Source organism: Siphateles boraxobius, unplaced genomic scaffold (assembly GCF_051911475.1).
Source record: "Siphateles boraxobius isolate OS27281-9 unplaced genomic scaffold, OSU_SipBor_1 102, whole genome shotgun sequence".
Taxonomy (NCBI): domain Eukaryota; kingdom Metazoa; phylum Chordata; class Actinopteri; order Cypriniformes; family Leuciscidae; genus Siphateles; species Siphateles boraxobius.
The window spans coordinates 681,616-708,227 of record NW_027508703.1 but is presented as its reverse complement, the minus strand read 5'-3'; the positions used below and the strand labels follow the sequence as shown (position 1 = coordinate 708,227).

Sequence of the window (26,612 nt, the reverse complement as noted above, 5' to 3'; positions counted from 1 at the left end):
ACTTGGTTCCTATCCAAAGGTCCTGTGCTGGGGGCTCTTTGTCGTCGCATAACGCTAACGACGGATGCTTCCCTCACAGGGTGGGGGGCGGTCATGAGTGGTCGCCCAGCCCAAGGTCTGTGGCAGGATCATCATCTTTCGTGGCACATAAATTGTCTAGAGATGTTGGCTGTGTTTCAGGCTCTGAAACACTTCCTAACAGACCTGAGAGGCCATCATGTGTTAGTTCAATCAGACAACACGTCGGTGGTCTCTTATATAAATCATCAGGGGGGCCTGCGGTCTCGCCGGCTTTACAAGTTGGCCCGTCAGATCCTCCTGTGGTCCCAAGGGAAGCTACTATCTCTGAGAGCAATGTATCTCCCTGGGTATTTGAATGTGGTAGCAGACTCCCTGTCGAGGCAGGGGCCGAGGCCAGGGGAATGGAGACTCCACCCCGAGGTGGTGGAGCTCCTTTGGTTGAGTTTCGGTCGCGCCGAGGTGGACCTATTCGCTTCCAAGGAGACCACTCATTGTCATCGGTGGTTCTCCATCACTCTTCCAGCCCCCCTGGGGTTGGATGCTATGGTGCAGCCGTGGCCGAGGTCACGTCTGTACGCCTTTCCCCCGATTGCTCTGTTACCAGGAGTTCTGGAGAGGGTCCGCCGGGACGGGGTCAGTCTACTACTAGTAGCCCCGTTCTGGCCGGCCCGAGTATGGTTTGCGGACCTGATTTCTCTCCTGGACGGTTCTCCTTTGGAGCTCCCGGTCAGGAGGGATCTACTCTCCCAGGCGGGGGGCACGATACTTCACCCCCGCCCAGAATTGTGGAAACTGTGGGCTTGGCCTCTGAGGGGGCCCAGCTCATAGACTCCGGTCTCTCAACCGAGGTTGTTGAGACCATTCTTAACTCCAGAGCTCCATCCACGAGGAAGCTTTATGCCTTGAAGTGGAAACTTTTCACTTCTTGGTGTGGAGAACACCTGCAGGACCCAGTTAACTGCCCAGTGGGTGCAGTGCTGGAATTCCTGCAGGAGCGCTTCTCCACAGGGTTATCCCCCTCCACACTAAAGGTGTATGTGGCGGCACTAGCTGCTTACCACGTCCCTTTCAGTGGAGTTTCTCTTGGGAGACACCCGCTTATAACTCGTTTCCTCCGTGGCACTTTGAGGCTGAGGCCAGCAGTTCGTACGAGGGTGCCGACTTGGGATCTGGCCATTGTATTAGAAGGTCTTTCCCTAGCTCCTTTTGAACCTATCGAAGAAGTTCCCGAGAAGTTTCTCACTTTTAAGACTATCTTTTTGCTTGCTATCTCTTCACTAAAAAGAATCGGAGATTTGCAGGCTCTGTCGGTTTCACCCTCGTGCCTGGAATTTGCACCTGGCATGGTTAAAGCTTTTCTGCATCCTAGACCAGGTTACGTTCCTAAGGTTCCTACTAATATTGTTAGACCTACGGTTCTGCAGGCTTTCTGTCCTCCTCCATTTATGTCATCGGACCAGGAGAAACTTAATTCACTCTGCCCTGTTAGGGCATTAGACGCTTATGTCCACAGAGCTGCCCTGTGGAGGAAATCAGAACAACTTTTTGTATGTTTCGGGCCACCCAGGAAAGGGTGTCCGGCGTCTAAACAGAGAATGAGCAAGTGGGTGGTTGAGGCTATCTCACTTGCTTATGAGTCGGCTGGCCAGCCTTCACCTTTGGTTGTCCGAGCTCACTCTACCAGGAGTATGGCTGCTTCTAAAGCTCTTTTGTCGGGGGTTTCCCTGAGTGATGTTTGTGATGCGGCTGGATGGTCTTCACCGCATACTTTTATTAAGTTCTATGACCTAGACTTAAGCTCTACCCCTGGGGCACAGGTGCTCTCGTCCTCTGTGCGCTAGTCTCACATGACGGTCATTTGGTCCTATGGCGACGTGGGTATTCGCGTTCCCGCAGCGTTTGACGCAGCTCGAAGTTCCCTTGAAAGGGAACGTCTCGGTTACGTATGTAACCCTAGTTCCCTGATAGGGAACGAGACGCTGCGTCGCTCCGCCATACTCCCGGCACTCCCGTTAGCGCTTCCTTCAAGCCTATCAGAAGCTAATGCGCTTGTGTTTTTGGGGTGCTTTATAGTTTCCTGGTCGATGACGTCACCCGCCTATGACGTTTCATCTCTCCATTGGGCTGATTCCATACGTGCTTCATGACGCACAACGCAGGGGCGTTCCCGCAGCGTTTGACGCAGCGTCTCGTTCCCTATCAGGGAACTAGGGTTACATACGTAACCGAGACGTTCTCTAAAATGTTATTAAACGTTTTAAATGTTTAGGATTTACATTTCATAATGGCAATTATACAACCCCAAATCAGAAAAAGTTGGGACATTTTGTAAAATGCAGAAAAATCAAGAATCTGTGATTTGTTAACTCTATTTAACCTCTTATTAACTGACAAAAGTACAAAAAAATGTTTTCCGATGTTTTCACTGACCAACATAATTGTATTTTGTAAATATGAACAAATTTTGATTTTGATGGCTGCAACACACCCCAAAAAAGTTGGGACAGAGACATGTTTACCACTGTGTCACTTCACCTTTCCTTTTAATTACACTTTTTAATAATTTGAGAGTTGAGGACACTAATTGTTGGAATTTTGCTAGTGGAATATTTGCCCAATCTTGTCTGATACGAGACAGCCGCTCAACAGTCTGTGGTCATCATTGCCTGATTCTCCTTTTCATGATGGGTCATACATTTTCCATAAGAGACATATCTGGACTGCAGTACACAGGCCGGCACTGCCCTTCTATGGTGCAGAGTGTCTAGAAACCACTCAGTTTTAGTTGTTTAGTTGTTTAGTTTAGTTTAGTTGGTTAGTTGTAATGCAACGACACATGCTTCGTAGTGAAAAAACAAACAAACTATGAGATGACTCCATCCATGTATATGCATATCAGGACGCACCAGCATGTCTGGTTTCCAGCGGGCCCTAGAGAGCACATCAAACACTGTCGCTCGCATCAATCTCAAGACATTGATGCTTCGCTACAGGATAGCCATGAGCTCCACACACTCCTACCTCCGCTCACCATTATGAAATCAAAATCACTTTAAGGAGCGTTCTCGATCAATCTTCTTTGCTGGTGGAATAATCTGTTCAACCCTATTCGGACAGAATCCCTGGCAATATACAAGAAACAGCTGAAAACTCAAAACTCATCCCTTCCACAAACATTTAACAGCATCCTGCTGAAATCTTATATAGTCTCTGTCACGAAACCCCTGGTGTGATCCTGGCTTTCTTGCTGCTCTGAGATTGCTGGTGGGCGTGGTCACCAGTGCTCTTGCCTACTCACCTGAGGCTCATCACGTTAATCAAGTACACCTGTTCCTCATCGGGCAATCTACACTCTTATAAAAGCCAAATCAACTTTCCAGTCCCTGCCGGATCGTTGTATCACACAGTACGAGTACATGTCAGCCTTCCTTTGTTCTGAACTATCTGAACTTTGTTTGTTTTTTTGAAGAATTGAGAGTTAACTCATTTTTTCCGTCTTGATCACAGAAGTTCCAGCCTGAACCTTGGACTCAGATCTTTCACCAGCACCACAGAGCACGGAGCACTGGAACCCGGACCACAAACCATCTTCCCTACCAGAACATTATCTCTCAGTTAAACTTCTTTGTTTTGCACTTAAATTATTTGTTTAATAAATTCACCATAATTGAACTGAAATTCTGGTCTGCGTTTGAGTTCTGTCCCCCGGACCTGACAGAACGATCCGGCCATAATGGACTCAGCAGACCTAGAGCCAGTTCGCCACGCTGTCTCCACTCAGGGAGCAATCCTGGATCAGCACAGCACAGCGCTACAGGAAATCATGGGAGAACTTCAGGACCTGTCCCTCCGCATGGGAACCCTCCAGGATTCCCTGCAAAATCCACTTCCAACCCCCGGACGGGTCGCACCAGCCGCAGCTAACCCCGCCAGAGAGCCGTGGGTTTCCCCACCAGAGAGATATGATGGCAACCTAGGTCAGTGTAAAACATTCCTCATGCAATGTGGTCTAGTATTTGCTCTCCAACCCCTCACCTATGCCACAGAGAAATCCAAGATTGCATACCTCATCGGGTTGCTGCGAGGAGTGGCGTTGGAGTGGGCTTCAGTTCACTGGAATAGACAGGACCAGGTTACTACCACCTATGTTGCATTTACCACGGAGATGACCAAGGTTTTTGACCACCCGGTTAAAGGTAATGGCGCTTCCATGAGACTTTTTTCTCTCCACCAAAGATTCAGGAGCGTGGCTGAATACGCCATTGAGTTCCGGACATTGGCCGTTTGAAGTGGGTGGAATGATGCATCCCTGCTGGCTGTGTTTATTAATGGTTTATGTGAAAGATTAAAGGATGAACTGGTGACACACCCTGAGCCTGTGAACCTGGAGGATCTCATTGCCTTGACAATCCGTATAGACAATTGCTGTCGGGAGAGGCGACGACAGAAACAACGCAGCCCCGGCAGTGATGTCAGTTTTCGCCGAAGAGATCACTCTCCAGCCTCAGTAAGATCCAGACCTTTACCTCGTCCTGTACTTCCGCTAGAGTCCGTGCGGCGAGAGGATCTCCCGGAGGATGAACCCATGCCGCTGGGCCGGAACCGTCTCAGTGCCGAGGAACAGGAACGGCGTAGAGGAAACAACACCTGCCTGTACTGTGGACAATCAGGTCATTACATCGCCAATTGTCCTAACCGACCGTTAAACCGGAGGGCTCGCTAGCCGGGGGAGGCGTCCTAGTGAACCAAGCCATCCTACCTCTGTCTTCCCGTCGACGAACCCAGTTACATGCCACAATCTGCTGGAGGAATCAGACTCTGGAGCTCCAGGCACTCATTGACTCTGGAGTGAACGAGAGTTTTTTGGACACCGCATTAGTAAACCAGCTGGGTTTAACCACGGAGCTGCTTATGGAGCCACTGGAGGCTAGTACTCTTGACAGGAGGCTGCTTGCTCGTATAACAACCCGCACCTGCCCTGTCCAGCTCCAGCTTTCAGGTAATCATTTTGAAGAAATCTCTTTTTTTGTTATTAACTCACCATTTGTTCCGTTGGTTTTGGGGCACTCCTGGTTAGCCAAACATAATCCTCACATAGACTGGACATCTGCTAAGGTTTCCATCTCCAGGCCGGAGCGGGTGGCAATGGAGGGGTACATTAATAATTCACTGGCGGCTGGGATAATCCGCCCTTCTTCATCACCTCTAGGAGCTGGGTTTTTCTTTGTGGGTAAGAAAGACGGGACCCTCCGTCCATGTATCGACTTCAGAGGTTTGAATGAAATCACGGTTAAGAACAAGTATCCACTACCACTCATGAACTCAGCCTTTGACTTTCTCCAGGGAGCTACAGTGTTTTCTAAGCTAGATCTTCGCAGTGCTTACCACTTGGTCCGAATTCGTGAGGGGGACGAATGGAAGACGGCCTTCAACACCCCCCTGGGCCACTTTGAGTACCTGGTTATGCCTTTTGGCCTGACTAATGCACCTGCCGTCTTTTTGTCTATCTAGTTGTTTGCGGTCTGCTCTGCCTTCTTCTGTAACCCGCCAGAAACCCGAACCAGACCGTCCGGACCTGTCATCTATTCCCGCTGTGTACCACGAGATATCGGAGGTGTTCTTTAAACAACAGGCTCTCTCACTTCCCCCGCACCGACCATATGACTGCACCATTGACCTGTTGCCTCGATCTACGTTTCCACGGAGCCGTCTGTATAACATCTCCAGGCCGGAGCGGGTGGCAATGGAGGAGTACATTAATAATTCACTGGCGGCTGGGATAATCCGCCCTTCTTCATCACCTCTAGGAGCTGGGTTTTTCTTTGTGGGTAAGAAAGACGGGACCCTCCGTCCATGTATCGACTTCAGAGGTTTGAATGAAATCACGGTTAAGAACAAGTATCCACTACCACTCATGAACTCAGCCTTTGACTTTCTCCAGGGAGCTACAGTGTTTTCTAAGCTAGATATTCGCAGTGCTTACCACTTGGTCCGAATTCGTGAGGGGGACGAATGGAAGACGGCCTTCAACACCCCCCTGGGCCACTTTGAGTACCTGGTTATGCCTTTTGGCCTGACTAATGCACCTGCCGTCTTTCAGTGTCTTATCAATGACGTCCTTAGAGATATGTTGGGGAGATATGTGTTTGTGTACCTCGATGATATCCTCATCTTTTCCCAGAGTCAAGCAGAACACGTCCAGCATGTCCGACAGGTCCTCCATCGGCTCCTGGAGAACCGCCTGTTTGTCAAAGCAGAGAAGTGCGAGTTTCACGCCTCCACTGTCACCTTCCTCGGCCACATTATTGCCAGAGGTCAGGTGAGGATGGATCCGGAGAAGGTGAGAGCAGTCTTATGGCGCTTTTCCACTACACAGTACCAGCTCGCCTCGGCTCGGCTCGACTCGACTCGACTCGCCTTTGTTTGGTTTTCCACTGTGTAAAAGTTGTACCTGTATCTGCTTTCGGGTACTTTTTTTCGTACCACCTCCGGCGAGGTTCTAAGCGAGCTGAGGCGAGCTAAGGCGATACTAAAATGTGACGTGAAAACAATGCCGACTGCTGATTGGTCAGAGAGAATCGTCACTATTCACTGCGTCATCATTGCACGCGCCAGATTGAGTATTCAGAATAACCCCGCCTTTTTAAAAGAGTTTAGCCAGAGATAGTTACTAAACTTACTACTATTATTATGGCAACTCGGAAGAATACGCCGTGGTCAAACGAGGAGGTGCAGACATTCCTTTATTTGGTTGCCGAAGAGAGGATCCAGCGAGAGCTTGATGGGGCAACGGAACGAAAGGCGTCGCTATGACGACCGGGTACTATTTGTGGCGATACTTTCTGCAATGGAAAACGGAACGAAAAGCGAGCCGAGTCAAGGCGAGCCAAGGCGAGTCGAGTCGAGTCGAGCTGGTACTGGTAATGGAAAAGCGCCATTAGATTGGCCCCGACCAGCTACAAGGAAACAGCTACAGCGATTCTTGGGGTTCGCCAACTTCTATAGACGGTTTATCAGAAATTACAGCCGCAATGCTGCACCATTAACTGCACTTACCTCCCCAGCTAGGCCGTTTCATTGGTCCGCTGAGGTAGAAGGAGCCTTTTTGGATCTCAAGAAAAGGTTTACGTCAGCTCCCATTCTCATCAACCCTGACTCTTCCCGCCAGTTTGTTGTGGAGGTGGACGCCTCGGATGTGGGAGTGGGGGCAGTCCTGTCCCAGCGGTCACCCGAGGATAACAAACTTCACCCTTGTGCCTATCTTTCCCATCGTTTATCTCCCACAGAGAGAAATTACGATGTCGGGAACCGGGAACTGCTGGCCGTGAAGATGGCTCTCGAAGAGAGGGTGTAGAGGGTGGCTAGAGGGTGTAGATCAACCGTTCGTGGTTTGGACTGACCATAAAAACCTGGAGTACATCCGTTCGGCGAAGCGCCGAAATCCTCATCAAGCCAGTTGGGCTCTTTGCTTTGGTCGTTTCAACTTTGCCCTTACCTACAGGCCCGGATCCAGTAATGTGAAGCCGGACGCATTGTCTCGGCTGTTCGAAAAGGAGGAGACTACTGCAGAACCTGACACCATAATACCCAGAACCTGTATCATTGGGACAGCCATTTGGGAGATTGAGGGAGAGGTGAGAACGGCTCTGCAGCATCAGCCTGACCCAGGTAATGGCCCCCCAGGCCGTTTGTTTGTGCCTCTCTCTGTTCGTCCATCTGTATTACAGTTGGGTCACTCCTCCAGACTCTCATGCCATCCTGGCGTGGCCCGATCGTTGGTCTTTCTGCGCAGACGATTCTGGTGGCCAGAGATGAGGACCGATGTCCAGACCTTTGTCTCTGCCTGTCCCATCTGTGCACAGAACAAGGGTTCCAACCGACCCCCCCCCCCCCCCCCCCCAGGGTACCTGCAGCCACTTCCCATACCTCGTCGTCCTTGGTCTCACCTGTCGCTGGATTTTGTATCCGGGCTACCACCCTCGAAAGGCATGACTGTGGTTCTCACTGTGGTGGATCGTTTTAGCAAGTTCGCTCGTTATCTGCCTCTGCCTAAACTGCCCACAGCTAAGGAGACTGCCGAAGTCCTAGTCTCTGTGGTGTTCACGGTCCACGGCTTGCCCTTGGACATCGTCTCGGACAGAGGTCCACAATTCACCTCAGCCGTCTGGAAGTCATTCTGCCGTCCCATCGGGGCTACCGTTAGCCTGACCTCTGGGTTCAGCCCTCAAGCTAACGGCCAAGCGGAAAGAGCCAACCAAAAACTAGAGACCACCCTGCGTTGTTTGGCTTCTTCCAACCCCACTTCCTGGACATCTCAGCTTCCATGGGTGGAGTACGCCCACAACACGCTTCCCACATCTGCCACAGGTCTGTCACCCTTTCAATGTGTCTATGGTTTTCAACCCCCTTTGTTTCCCTCTCAGGAGAGAGAGTTGGCTGTTCCCTCCGTCCAAGCATACATCCGCAGATGTCATCGCACCTGGCATCGAGCCCGGGCTACCCTTCTGAAGACCTCTGCCCAGTATGAGCGCCACGCCAACCGTCGTCGGACTGCAGCACCCTCCTATTCCGTGGGGGACAAGGTATGGCTCTCCACCCGAGACCTCCCATTAAAGACGGACTAAGAAATTGTCACCTAAATACATTGGTCCCTTGGTAATCGAGAAGGTCATCACCCCCGTGACAGTCCGTCTCCGACTGCCTCCCACACTCAAGGTCCACCCTGCCTTCCATGTATCTCTGCTTAAGCCTGTTCTCATCAGTCCACTACTCCCTCCTCTCCCGGCCCCTCCACCACCCCCCCCCCCCCCCCCCCCCCCCCCCGGCTCATTGATGGCCATCCGGCCTTCATGGTTCCCTGGATTTTGGACTCTCGCCGCCGGGGCTGTGGCGTGCAGTATCGACTGGGAGGGTTATGGACCAGAGGAGAGGAGCTGGGTTCCCCGACAGCAGGTTCTGGATGCCTCACCTGAGGCTCATCACGTTAATCAAGTACACCTGTTCCTCATCTGGCAATCTACACTCTTATAAAAGCCAGATCAACTTTCCAGTCCCTGCCGGATCGTTGTATCACACAGTACGAGTACATGCCAGCCTTCCTTTGTTCTGAACTATCTGAACTTGTTTGTTTTTTTGAGGAATTGAGAGTTAACTAATTTTTTCCGTCTTGATCACAGAAGTTCCAGCCTGAACCTTGGACTCAGATCTTTCACCAGCACCACAGAGCACTGGAACCCGGACCACAAACCATCTTCCCTACCAGAACATTATCTCTCAGTTAAACTTCTTTGTTTTGCACTTAAATTTATTTGTTTAATAAATTCACCATAATTGAACTGAAATTCTGGTCTGCGTTTGAGTTATGTCCCCCGGACCTGACAGTCACACTATTCCTTAATCCCTCCCTGTTCCAGTTTATACTGTCAATACAAAGTTTCAAACATTGTTCAGAATAGTATTTCTTGTGTTAATTTCCTCTTTCAGATGAATCGCTTATTGTATTCTTCAATTGTAAATCAGTTCAGATAAAAGCATCTGCTAAATGATTGAATGTAAATGTAATAAACTATATTTTTAAAAAGCGCACTGATAATATTGTCTTTAATCTGTCTTACCTGAGCTCTCCTGGTAGGTGGCAAAAAAACCATCAAAGGTTTTGTAACCATCTGAGATGAAAAGAATGTGCAGGGAACTGCCAGTGCTTTTGATTGGAGGAGGTCGTTCATTTCCACAATAACGACCAATCACACGAGAGTTCAAGCTGTCTCCATCCCTCACTTCAACATAGTCATACTGACAGCTGTGCTCAAACTCCAAGCTGAGCATCATGAACCTGAGATACAGAGAATCAAATGTTCAGGTGATTAGGACATGATTCAGGTGCCTGGATACACAGTGATTGTGTGACTATGTACAGGTATAGTAACGTATTGCAGACTGGAGAAGTCTGCTGCATTCTCTACAACTTAGCTTTCAGAATGACCGTCAAGTTCAGTAACACAGATTTTGTGGGAAGGTTTGCAATTTTTTGAAAATTTCCATCAATAAATCAGGTGCAAAAACATATATATTTCTAGCTCCCTTAGCGGGAATGAGCGTTTCCTCAAATAAATTATGGATGCGGATTGTCCTGGGTGTTATCAGTAATCAATAAATGCTTATATGCAACATGTCTTAAAACTGAATCTTTATACTTCATATTTTTCAAATTTTCAGCCTTTTTTAAACCTGCCTTTTTATTTCAAAGGTCATGGAGAAAGTTGTACTGTCTCAATTACAATTTTTATTGTCAGACAATTCGATAAATTAAGTTTTTCAATCAGGTTTTAATGCTTTACACAGCATCGAATCTATTAAGAGTCTCAACTGACATCTTTCTCACGACTGATTCAAGGAAATAAAAGTTTCTAGTCCTTTTAGATCAAGTGTTGCATTTGATTGGTTGACTACTGCATACTCCTATGATGCTTAGAGACTTCTGTGGGACTGGCTCTTATTTTTTCAAATAGGTGGTTTACTCTTCGTCTGGGGCATCACTCATCTTGCAACGTACCCCTTGGTTGTGGTGCTCCATATCTTATAATAAAACAATTATTGTTATAAACAATAATATATTTTATTGTATATACATGTATATATATGTATACAATAACATATATTATTGTTTATAACAATAATACAATTCTTTTTTATTTTGGAATTATTTTAAATGTGTCAAAAAGATCTTACAGTATTAGAAATAAAAACATTACAAAATATTCACTTCTTAAACTTTTATTTGAGGTTCACAATACAAATGAAAATATAAATTCTATTTTGACGGGTTTCTGAGTGTATCTTACAATGAAATGCTGGAGATGAGCGCGTACTTGAGTATGTGTAGTACACGAACCTGCGGCACTCATTTTCCCTTTCTGTTGTTGTGGCGAGCTGATCTGAGATGGTCCAGTGCCGTCTGTCAGGTAATCAACATAGTGTTGACAGTCTTTACAAAACATAATTCCCCTATCCTCATAAAAATCGTTCGCAAATTCTTTTTCTCTGTCCTGTGCAGTGATTTTTGCAGACAAGTGACGTTTCCTTAATTCCTCCACGTTTTATTTTAGACATTTTCAACATTCACTTTCTCATTAAAAAAACGTAACATCCATCAGCGCTGCCTCCTACCCCACACAATCGCGCATGCGCAGGTTGTACTTGTCAGTCATAGATATAAACACTAGATGTCGCCTTGGCTATGGCAGTTCATTGGAACGAATGCGTCAATAGAGCCGCCATCTTGAAACAGGGGAACCCCTCATCAGCGTCAATGTAGGAAAAGGTCGAACGGAAATAAAACCACCATAAATCGTCATGAATGCGATTTTCTCGTTGTTTTGGTTCGTTCCAATGGTCAGACATGAGTTTTTTTATAGAGTCCAGAGAAATTTAAAAAAATTTACAAAATTTCACAAACTTGTGAAATGTAATCCCTTGCTGTCTGTTTTTTAGATTTCATTCGTGTAAGCATCCATACGCAGCACAAAAGTCCGGCATCATCCATGAATTCAGCGTTACCTAGCTACTTCCTATGACAAGACCACTGTTCCAAGATGGCGGCGGTTTTGACGCATGTTTAGAACCCAAAGGCGACATCTAGTGTTTATATCTATGCTTGTCAATGACGGTCGGGCACTACAATCTGCGGAAATCGGCGGAGGTTTCTGAGGAAGTCTGCGGGCGTGTATTCCGTGCGGGCCTGCTAATAACATATCTCCCCGGCTTTTAACATTCCTAGTGTACGGTATTTTGGGTCTGTCTTGTATAGTGTTGATTGCCTATTGTTTTTTTTATTATTATTTGCTTGTGTTTCTCTATTTTGTTATTGTTTATTTTGCCTCTGTCTCAACTTGTTTGGAGTTTTTGGGGGTTTTCAGCCATCAAAATCAAAACTTGTTTATATTTACAAAATACACTCAGATTGGACAGTGAAAACTTTAAAAATATTTTCTTTGTACTTTTCTCAGTTAAATAAAGGTTGAAGAGAATTTTAAAACAACAGATTCTTGATTTTATTGCATTTTACAAAATGTCCCAACTTTTTGGGTTTGGGTTTGTAAACTGAATCGTATTGTCAGCAGGGGGTTGCAATAAAATGGAAAATAAAGGAAGGTTCTAATTGCATGTAGTTCTTTTTAATAAAACAACAACAACTTTAAATTACACTTCTCCTGGTTATCTGGAAAAATAAACACAGGAAACAGAACAACCACTTTTTTAAAAGATGATATCTGACAAAGAATAATTGACAATGAACGCTATATATAGAGAGAGAAAAACACAAAGGACTAAATGAGGTAATTGACAAGACACAGGTGAGACACATGGTAAGCATTGACAAAACAGGAAACTGAACTGAGAATGGTGCAAAACTAACTCAAAATCCAAATTAAGCAAAACAAAAACACAAAGACAATTGAAACAAATAGAAAAGTTATCCAGTCAATAACAGTTACAATATCCAGGTGCAAAGTAAAAAAAATATAAATTTATATAGATATTGTCACAACCTGGCTCAAGGGTCATGACAAAAGAGGGAACAAGGCAGCATAAATGGTCAAAAATGATTTATTTAACAAAATAGTAACTAAACATTACTATTTAAATGTGGAAAGTAGATCTCTATAACATAAATAAACCCAAAACAACATATAGCAGTCGGAGTGATCAGGCCATGGTTGACATCTGGATTGTAGAGAAGGGCGCGAGAGAGTATAGTTTGACCAAATGGAGCTTTACCTCCCCTGGCTCACAGGGTCCAGGTGCACCCTATCAGCAATCATCTCAACAGAAAAAAGATGAAAAACAATCACACACGGGCCGTCATCCACACCCTCTCTATCGAGCCCTATGCAATATGCACGCAGGAGAGACTTTAAAGACTGATTAAACCTTTCCAAGGCTCCCTGACTCTGTGCATGATAGGCTGATGACAGATTATGATGGACACGCAACAACTTCAAGACTTGACCAAACATGTGCGAAGAAAAACTGGACCCCGTGATCGCTCTGGATGACCTTCGGAATGCCGAAGACCAAAATTAACTTACTTAGAGCTTTCACTACTGCCTTAGTGGCAATAGCACTCAATGGATACGCAGCAGGATATCGAGTTCTTTGACACATCACAGACAATAGGTATTTACTGCCACGCTTAGAGAATGGTAACGGACCCACACAGTCCACAATCAGGTGCTCAAATGGTTCATTCACAACCAAAATGGGTTGTAATAGAGCAGGTTTAACAGACTGATTGGGCTTTCCCGTTAACTGACACACATGACATGTCTAAATGTATGCCGCAAGATCTCTCTTCACCCATTGCCAAAAGAAATGCTTCAAAACAAGATACGTCTTTTTCACCCCAAAGTCCCAACTCTCATCATGAGCCACTTTTAAGACTAGAGGACAAAATTTAGTCGGTACCACCAACTGAACGACAGCATTCCCAAAAAAGTCAGTGCCTAGAATCAACCATTTCCTAAGCAACAAGACATTTTGTATAAAATACCCACTTGCTACACTGTTGATCTCCTTAGCAGATACAACACAATCAAAAATTTCTTTAAGGGAAGAGTCACTTTGCTGTTCCTGTAACACAGAGATTTTTGACACAGATAGTGGAAAGTCCGACAATGATGGAGCTACAAACTCGACTTCACTCCCATAGGATTCCCTCTCAGACTCAGCTTTACTCATAGCTTGTGTATTTACACAGGCTGAGAAAACTTGAGGTAAATCAGCAGCAATATGGTCAACAACAGATTTAACTGGACACGATGTAACAACTGGCAAGGGAGTAATGTTAGCCAAAACACATCTACCAGCCAGCCCGTTACCCAGAATGAAATGAATCCCCTCAATGGGCAACGCTGGATGCACACCTACATCTACCTCTCATTTTACAAGTTCACAGTCCAGGACCAACTTATGTAACGGTATGGGCAAAACAGTTAAAACCATGCCACGACTTAGTATGCAGCCACCCGTATCAGTTTCTTCTGACAGTGGCAACACAGATCCCAGAATATAAGAGTCAAAGGCCCCTGTGTCCCTCAGAATTTTTTTGGAACCCTAGCCTCACTTCATACCAGTGTCACGAACCCATCTCTAATAAAAGGGGCATAAGCTGCCAAGATATTCGGTTGAAGCTCCGCTGTAAGTAACTCAGATACACAATCCGTAACAACGGCACAGCTGCTGCCACAGGCTTAGCTTCAGATATTACAGTTTTGTTTCTCAAATGCAGCAGCGACCACTCATGACCCTCTTCATGACAGCAGTTACAGTTAGTGTTATCAACATTACCTACCTACATTACCGATACTGCTTCTAACTTTGGTGCACCAGCTCTCCAAAAACGCTCACGTGTTATAGTACGCTCTCTAATACTTCCTTTATGGAGCAACAAATATTCATCCACTGATGCAGCCGCACTTGCCGCCGTGACACATTTTCTCTCACTAACATATGTTGCAATGTAGCTAGGAAGCATATCTTTGAACTGCTCCAAAACAACAAGGTCGCACAGATCCTCAAAAGTAGTGACCTCCATCGCAGCCAACCAACGTTTAAAATGACCAGTTACGTCCCGAGCAAACTCCATATAAGTTTGACCAGTGCGTCTCTCCCAGGACCTATAACGTTGGCGATATGCTTCTGGCACCAGCTCATACGCTTTTAACACAGCAGACTTGATTTTCACAAAGCTAGAGCTGTCTTCTGCGCTCAAGGATGAATAAGCTTCCTACGCTCGTCCTGTCAGCACACACTGAAGCATCAAAGCACAATCTGCATCAGGCCAACCTCTAGCACTAGCAACACGCTCAAATAATACAAAAAAAGTATCCGGGTCCTTTTCATTAAACTGTGGCAGTAATCTTAAATTATTAATATCAAAGGAACATACAGCTCTAGAGAACTGCCAGCTCTGTCTTCACTGGACCCCTTACTATCATTTGCCTAAGATAAGCGGTGCCCTTCCAGATCTAATTTGGCCTCCTCTACCCAATCCTCTTGCCAAATCCTCTCCACCTCAATATGCTTTTTAATTTGTAACTCATGTTTACGTTTGTCATGCTCAAGCTGAATCAACAATAGTTACTTTTGTTGGTCAAACGTTAAGCCCTGAGTCTGAATAAGTGCACCAGCGGAAACTGGAGAATCATCTTTCACGTCTACAGCCAACACGCCTTTCTCCCTCAACTCAGACTTCAAAGCTACCCTAATGTTCTCTTTAAGGCGTTTGTCACCTACCACTACAGATAAGTGCTCTGCAATCTTCAGTAGCTGCTCCCTAGTACAACGCTCCAACGCCTCTTCAGACGGAGCTAAAATAAACTCATCACAATCTGCCATTACAACTAATTACAATTTGCACATCAAAACCACAGTAACAGACCCAGAAAAACAGTGCAGCTTCCTCATGTGTACTAAGATATCTAAATCTAAATTTTCCCGCTATCTTAATCAACCCAACTAACTAACTTATCCCTAGTCTTTATGCAGTTACTTGTTGTGGGTATTTATGCTCTAATGACCGCTGGCCTGGAAGAGCAACTAGCAAAAGAAGACCCTCCCAAACCCACGGACATGCTCCCAAGCTAAAAGCTTCACCCACGTTCACCATAACACTACCAAGGATCCGCTCAAAAAGCCCAAAAGTGGACCGTCGCTACAGCCTGCAAGAGAAGACTCCAACCACTTTTATCAGCAATACGCATACAAGGACCCACAACAGTCACCTGGATTATCTGTTAACTGCAGAACAACAATAAATAATTTGCAAGTAAACAAGTCACCTACAAATTTTTTTCAAATAACAATAAACAAACCTTCACTTACCCTGCTCAACCAAACAACCTACTCTAGAGTCAGACCTTAGTTTCAGTAGTCATGTCAAAGCAATAACTAAATCAGCATATTATCACCTGAAAAATATTGCAAGAATTAGATGCTTTGTTTCCAGTCAAGACTTAGAAAAACTTGTGCATGCTTTCATCACCAGTAGGGTGGATTATTGTAATGGACTTCTCACTGGCCTTCCCAAAAAGACCATAAGACAGTTGCAGCTCATACAGAACGCTGCTGCTAGGATTCTGAGCAGAACCAGAAAATATGAACACATCACACCAGTCCTCAGGTCTTTACACTGGCTGCCAGTTACATTTAGGATTGATTTTAAAGTATTATTACTGGTATATAAATCATTCAATGGCCTAGGACTTCAATACATTGCAGATATGCTCACTGAATATAAACCCAACAGATCACTCAGATCATTAGGATCACATCGGCTAGAAATACCAAGGGTTCACTCTAAGCATGGCGAGTCTGCTTTTAGCTACTATGCCAGCCGCAGCTGGAACCAGCTTCCAGAAGAGATCAGATGTGCTCCTACAGTAGTCACATTCAAATCCAGACTCAAAACACATCTGTTTAGCTGTGCATTTACTGAATGAGCACTGTGCCACTGTTCGTCCGACTGTTTGCACTGTATTTTATTTTATGTTTTAATTATTCTGATTTCTGTATTTTATCTTTTATTCTAAACTGTTTTAATTATTCTGATTTCTTTTGATTATTTTAATTTCTTCTATGTAAAGCACTTTGAATTACCATTGTGTATGAAATGTGCTATATAAATAAACTTGCCTTGCCTTGCCTTGCCTTGCCTTGCCTTACTGTATATCACCACGCCAAATGAACAAACAAAAGGAACAAACAATTACCAAAGTAAAACAAGCTTCTTACCATTTCAACGAGCTGCCACGCTCCCAACCAACTGGACTGCAATACATACGCCTACGCATCAAACATAATGATATTATACCAACACAATAACAAGCTACACAATCTCACAGTTTGTTGCTGCCTTACCCAGATGAATGAGCTCACTTTTTATCAAGCTACCACATTCTTACAAAAACAAAGGGGGTCCAAAAACCAGTCAGTATCTGGTGTGACCACCATTTGCCTCACGCAGTGGAACACCTCTCCTTCACATAGAGTTGATAAGGTTGTTGATTGTGCCCTGTGGAATGTTGATCCACTCCTCTTCAATGGCCGTGTGAAGTTGCTGGATATTGGCAGGACCTGGAACACGCTGTCGTATACGCCGATCAAGAGCATCCCAAACCTGCTCAATGGGTGACATGTCCGTTGAGTATGCTGGCCATGCAAGAACTGGGATGTTTTCAGCTTCCAGGAATTGTGTACATATCCTCCAACATGGGGCCGTGTATTATCATGCTGCAACATGAGGAGATGGTCATGGATGAATAGCACAACAATGGGCCTCAGGATCTCATCACGGTATCTCTCTGCATTCAAAATGCCATCAATAAAATGCAACTGTGTTCATCGTCCATAACATACGCCTGCCCATACCATAACCTCACCACCACCATGGGCCACTCGATCCACAGCGTTGACTTCAGAAAACCGCTCACCCACACGTATGCCATACACGCTGTCTGCCATCTGCCCTGTACAGTGAAAACCAGGATTCATCCGTGAAGAGAACACCTCTCCAAAGTGCCAGACGCCATCGAATGTGAGCATTTGCCCACTCAAGTCGGTTATGACGACGAAACTGCAGTCAGGTCGAGACCCCGATGAGGATGACGAGCATGCAGCTGAGCTTCCCGGTTTCTGACAGTTTGTGCAGAAATTCTTTGGTTATGCAAACCGATTGTTACAGCAGCTGTCCGGATGGCTGGTCTCAGACGATATTGGAGGTGAAGATGCTGGATGTGGAGGTCTTGGGCTGGTGTGGTTACACGTGGTCTGCGTTTGTGAGGCTGGTTTTATGTACTGCCAAATTCTTTGAAACGCCTTTGGAAACGGCTTATGGTAGAGAAATGAACATCCAAATTCAAGTTTCGAGACAAAAGCTGTCCTGTTTTTCTCTAGAAAGGAGAGGTAATATTTTCCTGGCTCTCAAACACTGGAACACTGACATTACTTTTTTTTCCTTGCAGCAGGCGAGTAATTAACTCTTGCCAGACTTCTTGAATGTGTCAGATTTATCTGATTGTTGCACTCAACTCCATAAGAACTGTGTTGGAGATCAAAAGTGTTGATATCTAGACAACAGCAGCAGAGGACTTTTGGGATAATCCAGGCACAAGATGGTTCTGTCAGGGGAGGCAGAGTCCAAAATCCTGTGGATGAACCACTAATATATGATTTAACAAGTGGAATAATATTAACATTTGCGGTGCGGGTGCAGGTCGGGAATCAATTGGCACTGGCAGACTGCGGGTCCAATAACCAAGACTATTTGGACTCAGTTTGGAATTCGCCAGGAGCGACTCCTGGCCATAAATTTAGGTAGGGCAGATTCTGTTTTTTAGCACTAGTTTATAATAAACATTTTATCAGACTTATATCCTAATCACTCAAAACATCAGACAAAATTTTGGCAGAATTCTAATGTCCTTGCGTTATTCATCCTGATGGTGGCGCTCTAATGATGATTGACGCTTTGACATACTTTACACGACAAAAGCATAGAATGCCATCTTAGAATTTCTATTACTTCGTATTTATTGCATCCGTTGTTTAAGAATGTTGCAAGTTATGTAGGAATTCCAGTAAAGAAAATAAAGTCATGTCTATTCTCAGAACATACATAAAACAAACACAACTACTGTATATCAAAGCTATTCACATGAGCATGTTTAAACTAAAGGGTTTATACTTTCATTAATTTGATACGCAACTCCACATAGGAAGAGCTGACATGACAACTACAGTAGTAACTGACCTGATCGAGACACATATCTGAAGTGGACTGATAAACAAGGTTTACGTAAGGTCACGTGAAAAGAAGTGGGGCAGCCAGAAATCTGCCCCAATGACTCTTTATGAGAGTGCGCTGCAGTTCCGTTTTTCACCACAGATTTACATTGGAAATTTATGGGGCGCTGCAGAGCTGGGGAGGGCTCTAAGGGCTCTACCGGCTGCCTCAAATAGATTATTTTAATTTATAAAGACCTCTAAGAGTCTTTATATGGTGTGATTTATGCACTTGCATTTGTTCAGAATAACCTGTATGGGCATACTGCTCACATATTTTAGACAAGTTCTGTATTGTTTACATGACGGATTAAACATAACTAGAAGAAGAATCGTCTTGTCATTTTCAAATGTTTTTTTTTTCAGCAAAACTCTTAGCATCTTCAAATGTTTGTATAAACATAAAACCTATGCCTATGGAACTCTCTTCCCACTGATGTTCGCAATAGCGAGTGCTTGTTGACTTTAAAAAGGTGTCTTAAGACATCTTTTTAAACAGGCTTTTTTATAACGTTTTATTGAGACTTTACTGCACTTATTCTGTACGACTTGTTGTGCGTTTTGTCTTATGCATTGACCTGTATATTGCTTGTGAGGTGACCTTGGGTGTTATGAAAGGTGCCATTAAATAAAATGCATTATTATTATTATAAAAAGACTTTAACAACTGAGACATAAACTGAATACATTTTACAGACATTTGACGAACGGCTACAGTCATCACCTCTGCCTTGGCTAGTGGATCCCACAGCTCCACCTCAACCCTCCAATCCCCAGACTCCTCCTCGCCCCTTCAATCCACCATGGACTGCAGTCGCTCTGGCTTCACCTCAACCCTCCAATCCCCAGACTCCTTCTCGGCCCTTCGATCCACCACGGACTGCAGTCGATCTGGTTCCACCTCAACCCTCCAATTCCCAGACTCCTCCTCGGCCCTTCTACCCACCACGGACTGCAGTCGCTCTGGCTCCACCTCAACCCTCCAATCCCCAGACTCCTCCTCGGCCCTTCGATCCACCATGGACTGCAGTCGCTCTGGCTCCACCTCAACCCTCCAATACCCAGACTCCTCCTCGGCCCTTCGATCCACCATGGACTGCAGTCGCTCTGGCTCCACCTCAAACCTCCAATCCCCAGACTCCTCCCCGGCCCTTCGATCCACCATGGACTGCAGTCGCTTTGGCTCCACCTCAACCCTCCAGTCCCCAGACTCCTCCTCGGCCCTTCGATCCACCACGGACTGCAGTCGCTCTGGCTCCACCTCAACCCTCCAATCCCCAGACTCCTCCTCGGCCCTTCGATCCACCATGGACTGCAGTCGCTGTGGCTCCACCTCAACCCTCCAGTCCCCAGACTCCTCCTCGGCCCTTCGATCCACCACGGACTGCAGTCGCTCTGGCTCCATCTCAACCCTCCAAGCCCCAGACTCCTCCTCGCCCCTTCAATCCACCATGGACTGCAGTCGCTCTGGCTTCACCTCAACCCTCCAATACCCAGACTCCTCCTCGGCCCTTCGATCCACCATGGACTGCAGTCGCTTTGGCTCCACCTCAACCCTCCAGTCCCCAGACTCCTCCTCGCCCTTCGATCCACCACGGACTGGAGTCGCTCTGGCTCCACCTCAACCCTCCAATCCCCAGACTCCTCCTCGCCCCTTCAATCCACCATGGACTGCAGTCGCTCTGGCTTCACCTCAACCCTCCAGTCCCCAGACTCCTCCTCGGCCCTTCGATCCACCACGGACTGCAGTCGATCTGGTTCCACCTCAACCCTCCAATTCCCAGACTCCTCCTCGGCCCTTCTACCCACCACGGACTGCAGTCGCTCTGGCTCCACCTCAACCCTCCAATCCCCAGACTCCTCCTCGGCCCTTCGATCCACCATGGACTGCAGTCGCTCTGGCTCCACCTCAAATCTCCAATGCCCAGACTCCTCCTCGGCCCTTCGATCCACCATGGACTGCAGTCGCTTTGGCTCCACCTCAACCTTCCACTCCCCAGATTCCTCCTCGGCCCTTCGATCCACCACGGACTGCAGTCGCTCTGGCTCCACTTCAACCCTCCAATCCCCAGACTCCTCCTCGGCCCTTCGATCCACCATGGACTGCAGTCGCTCTGGCTCCACCTCAACCCTCCAATACCCAGACTCCTCCTCGGCCCTTCGATCCACCATGGACTGCAGTCGCTCTGGCTCCACCTCAAACCTCCAATCCCCAGACTCCTCCCCGGCCCTTCGATCCACCATGGACTGCAGTCGCTTTGGCTCCACCTCAACCCTCCAGTCCCCAGTCTCCTCCTCGGCCCTTCGATCCACCACGGACTGCAGTCGCTCTGGCTCCACCTCAACCCTCCAATCCCCAGACTCCTCCTCGGCCCTTCGATCCACCATGGACTGCAGTCGCTGTGGCTCCACCTCAACCCTCCAGTCCCCAGACTCCTCCTCGGCCCTTCGATCCACCACGGACTGCAGTCGCTCTGGCTCCATCTCAACCCTCCAAGCCCCAGACTCCTCCTCGCCCCTTCAATCCACCATGGACTGCAGTCGCTCTGGCTTCACCTCAACCCTCCAATACCCAGACTCCTCCTCGGCCCTTCGATCCACCATGGACTGCAGTCGCTTTGGCTCCACCTCAACCCTCCAGTCCCCAGACTCCTCCTCGCCCTTCGATCCACCACGGACTGGAGTCGCTCTGGCTCCACCTCAACCCTCCAATCCCCAGACTCCTCCTCGCCCCTTCAATCCACCATGGACTGCAGTCGCTCTGGCTTCACCTCAACCCTCCAGTCCCCAGACTCCTCCTCGGCCCTTCGATCCACCACGGACTGCAGTCGATCTGGTTCCACCTCAACCCTCCAATTCCCAGACTCCTCCTCGGCCCTTCTACCCACCACGGACTGCAGTCGCTCTGGCTCCACCTCAACCCTCCAATCCCCAGACTCCTCCTCGGCCCTTCGATCCACCATGGACTGCAGTCGCTCTGGCTCCACCTCAAATCTCCAATGCCCAGACTCCTCCTCGGCCCTTCGATCCACCATGGACTGCAGTCGCTTTGGCTCCACCTCAACCCTCCACTCCCCAGATTCCTCCTCGGCCCTTCGATCCACCACGGACTGCAGTCGCTCTGGCTCCACTTCAACCCTCCAATCCCCAGAATCCTCCTCGGCCCTTTTGATCCACCACGGACTGCAGTCGCTCTGGCTCGACCTCAACCCTCCAGTCCCCAGACTCCTCCTCGACCCTTCGATCCACCAAGGACTGCAGTCGCTCTGGCTCTACCTCAACCCTCCAGTCCCCAGACTCCTCCTCGGCCCTTCGATCCACCATGGACTGCAGTCGCTCTGGCTCTACCTCAACCCTCCAGTCCCCAGACTCCTCCTCGGCCCTTCGATCCACCACGGACTGCAGTCGCTCTGGCTCCACCTCAACCCTCCAGTCCCCAGACTCCTCCTCGGCCCTTCGATCCACCATGGACTGCAGTCGCTCTGGCTCCACCTCAACCCTCCAATCCCCAGACTCCTCCTCGCCCCTTCAATCCACCATGGACTGCAGTCGCTCTGGCTCCACCTCAACCCTCCAATCCCCAGACTCCTCCTCGGCCCTTCGATCCACCACGGACTGCAGTCGATCTGGCTCCAGCTCAACCCTCCAATCCCCAGACTCCCCCTCGGCCGTTCGATCCACCACGGACTGCAGTCGCTCTGGCTCCACCTCAACCCTCCAATCCCCAGACTCCTCCTCGCCCCTTCAATCCACCATGGACTGCAGTCGCTCTGGCTCCAGCTCAACCCTCCAATCCCCAGACTCCTCCTCGGCCCTTCGATCCACCACGGACTGCAGTCGATCGGGCTCCACCTCAACCCTCCAATCCCCAGACTCCGCCTCGGCCCTTCGATCCACCATGGACTGCAGTTGCTCTGGCTCCACCTTGCCTCCACAGGTAGCACACCCCACCACACCTATTGTTCGTCTTGTTAATCACCTAGCCTTGCATATTTAAGCCCTCTGCCCCTTCTGTTCATTGTCTTGTGTTAATGTTACATAGATTTGTGTATTGCTTGTGTTTTCTCTTTGTGTGTTTTAAGTCTATATCATTCATACAATCAATCTGCATCACGCATCTACCATTGAATTCTCTACAAAAGCAACCCGTGACAGCCATCTCCACTCAGATTTTCTTCAGATTAATCTTCTCAGGAAGGCGATCAATCTGCTATATGTTTATTTTCTATTTTCTTATTCTCCGGATTCAGTATTTTAAGCGACCCACATCAAGTGGATTATTACTCTTCAGCCTGAACCCGATGCAATTCTGTACGTTTGTGGTTTCTTGTCATCACTTTATTATGACTGAAGACACACATGATAAGTGTGATAAGAACTTGGGTGTTCAACATGCTCAGGCCACTCTTAATAGTGTAGGCTATCATACCGTCTGAGAATTTCAGGATGAAAGAACAGCTGTCGAGACACCACATGGGTTTGGATTTTGGGGATCCGATGTTGGAACATGAAGCTATGATAAGCAAGCCAACAGATTTATCTTGCTCTCTTCCAATCTCTCCTGGCTGCCTCTAACTTCACCACTGTAACAGTTGGATATCTGATGTTAATTGTATCCAAAGTTAGTTGGAAATGTAGTAAAACATGGGACCGACAGCAATCCTTTGCTCTCTTTCAGTACATTGTGATCAGGATGCTTAAAAGTCTTAACTTGAGTAGTTCACATTTCATGTAACTTTACCTTCAGAGTATGAGAGTCAGGCCATAACTTGGGTGTTTATGGCCCTGTAATTATGACAGGTGGGGCTCCTGTTGCTCACATCGGGCCCCTTGTGTTAGACCAGACCATATGTCGGATATCCCCTACTGTTGTGTCATTTCAGGGCTCCGTTCCAGATGGTCAGCTTCCAGTAGAGGCACAGATATGGGTCTCGAGGGCCAGAGTTGCCAAGCCCGGTTTAGAAAATTAGAGATTTACATGCTTTATCCGTGAGCTCCTCCTGTATGGATTTTGCTCCCAATGTAGTCAAGGTTGCTCAAGTTGTTGAAAAACCACACTGCAGTTCTTCTCCTCCAACCTTTGTCACAGAAGAATGAAAGATTTCATAAGTTTTGCTAATTGTTTCTTTGTTTTGGTGGTCGTAGCAAAGGTTTTGTGTCAAGCAAAGAATATTACATTGGGTAAAAGATGCTATTTCAAAGGTCTATGAGGTGCACTTTGAGGTTTCTCTAAGGCTTTGGCTCGAGTGTCTTCAGAAAATTTTTTGTATGTAACTTTGTTTTCATGAGTAAGGAACGATAAGTTGTGTAGCTTGCCATTCTCCTCTGCGTGGAGACTTACGAGAAACTGTGACATATCATATTTCGGGTGATATATGCTCAAAGAGATATCAGTGGATCAGGATAAGACTTTCATATTGTAAAAAATAATATGGTTAGGATTGGGTTTAGAGATAGGGGAGGGATAAGGGGCTCAAAAATATCTATATACAGGTGTGTTGTATTTAAAGTTATTAGCAGCATTTGTAATTTTTTTCACTTTTACAGCTGTAAACACATCAAACTGTTTATGTTTTTCGATGCTGTCAATAAGTCCATATTGTACATTTCTACATCTTTCTAAACTTACAAATATGTACGTTTTTGTACATTCTTTGTTCATTTGCATTATACACAGATGCTGGTTTGGTTCAGTAAGAGCTATAGGCTCCCAGTGCAGAATCCGAGATAATCATTAGGATTGTAAACTGTCATTTGCACTAAAAACATAAGGTTGCGAAGTCTTGTTTGAGCATGTCAGAGGCTGCTGTGTTCCATAAGTCTGTCAAAGAGAATTCATTTATGGTATAATGTTTTGAGCTTAAAGATAGTTATTTTGTTTAATTAAAAAAAAAAACTGTGATAACACTTTAATTTAAAGTTACGTAGTTACAGGTTACTACATGTACTTATTATAGTAATAACAGTAAATTATGCACAATTACAAGTAACTAACCTTAAATCAAACCCTAACTCTATAGTAAATACATGTAGTTAATTAATATTACTCTGTACTTATCTGATTAAGTACAATGTAACTACGTCACCATAAAACAAAGTGTAACCAAAACAGCTCACTAGAAAGATAGTGTCACGTGTCAGTGTTTGTTTGGACTTTCAGTTTGTATTTTGTTTGGTTCCTGTTCTCCTTTGTTCTTTTCCCACCACTCCTTTGTATCCATGGTTACAGTCATTATCAGTTCAGTGTGTCACCTGTTTAGTCATCATCGTCATCTGTATCACCTGTGTTCTATTAATCAGTGTCATCTGTGTTTGTATTTAAGTTCCATCTGTTCAATCAGTGTTTGTCCGATCTCCGTCTTATTTAGTGTAAGTGTTGCTACCTGTTCTGCCGTCCTGTGTTTAATTACAATTAAACCTTCGTTTAGGAAATATATCCTCGTCTCCGTCTGCCTTCCTGCAACCCACCGTGACAGATAGGAGTAAGACCAAGTAAATTGGTCAGGTGTTTTTTAATGTAAGTTGTGGAAAAAATGTCCCAACAAGTATTCTATGATGGGTAGGTTTAGGGTTAAAATATATATAGCCCTCTGGTCCTCTTCGCGAGGCGGTCAAAAATTACAGTTTTTTTTATTTTATTTCAATGAAATTAATGTACTATATCCTAGTTTGATAATGTTTTTTATTAAATATTTTGTGTTTTTAGTGGATTTTGTGGTACTAAATTATATTTCCGCTGTATTTCTAATCCATTTATTCACTTTTTGAGCAAAGACCCAAAAATTTAATTTCCAACTGAATCTGTCGTAAATCTTGAATTACTTAGAGCACAGACTTTGATCTCTAAGTTTGATCTCTTTTCAAAGATGACCCTTGGAAAATTATTGCTGAAGTGAAAAAAGTTTTTTAAAGTGAATGTAAAAAAGTTACCGAATTTAACGTTTATTATTATGAAAAATATTTTAGATATATATTTCCAAAAACATGTTTTACTCTAAAACTGTGAGAAAATCAAAGACATAAATCTAAACAAGTTGTGTTCAAAATTTGAGCCTGATATATCAAAGAATTAGCTTTAAGTAATATTTTATTTGGCCGCAGTACCAAAGGTTTTCACTAGGTGAAATTCTTCTCCCATTAATTTCCTATGCGGTCATTTTTGACTGCGAAGAGAACAAGTGTGACCATTTAACCTGTTTGAATCATGTTCATGATTATTTATTTTTTCACATAGCAAGTGCCAAAACCTCTACCAAGTTTCATACCATTCCAATGAAGAAAAAAATTCTAAACAAAAAACAAATGTAAAATCTTTTGGTCAAATGACCGAAGAGTACCAGAGGAATAGTTTGTACAGTATAAAAATCATTATGTCTATGGAAAGTCCCATAAAACATGGAAAAACAGTGTGTGTGTGTAATATTAGTTCTCCTCTCACCTCAGATCAATGGTATAAGGCCGGTCCACTTTTAGTGTCCACTCACAGCGAGCATTGTTTGGGTAACTCTCCAGCACCAGGTGACCCTGCCTCTTATGAATCATCCCTCCACATGCTCAAAAAGGAGACATAGTCAGTCAAATTGATGTCAAATGTGCACATTGAAAGCAAAATACCCAACTTTATGAACTGTCCAGGTACAAAAACATTACACGTTTAAAACTCTGCTCTGATTGGTCAGCTGCCCCCATTCTGTTGCGATTGGTCTACTGCTTAATGCGGGTGTCGGAAACATAACACCCCTCACCAGCGA

At 45.9% G+C, this 26,612-nt stretch overlaps 1 protein-coding gene across 1 annotated transcript in view; it reads right to left on the bottom strand.

Moving 5' to 3' along the window:
• The window catches only part of pamr1b (peptidase domain containing associated with muscle regeneration 1b), an 83,427-nt gene that overhangs the window by 42,659 nt on the left and 14,156 nt on the right, over positions 1–26,612 (bottom strand). The window contains exons 4-5 of the mRNA XM_077245535.1: positions 26,300–26,414; positions 9,636–9,853 (exon numbers count right to left, since the gene is read on the bottom strand). Coding sequence (XP_077101650.1) covers positions 9,636–9,853; positions 26,300–26,414 — 333 coding nt within the window. The remainder of the gene's footprint in view (positions 1–9,635; positions 9,854–26,299; positions 26,415–26,612) is intronic.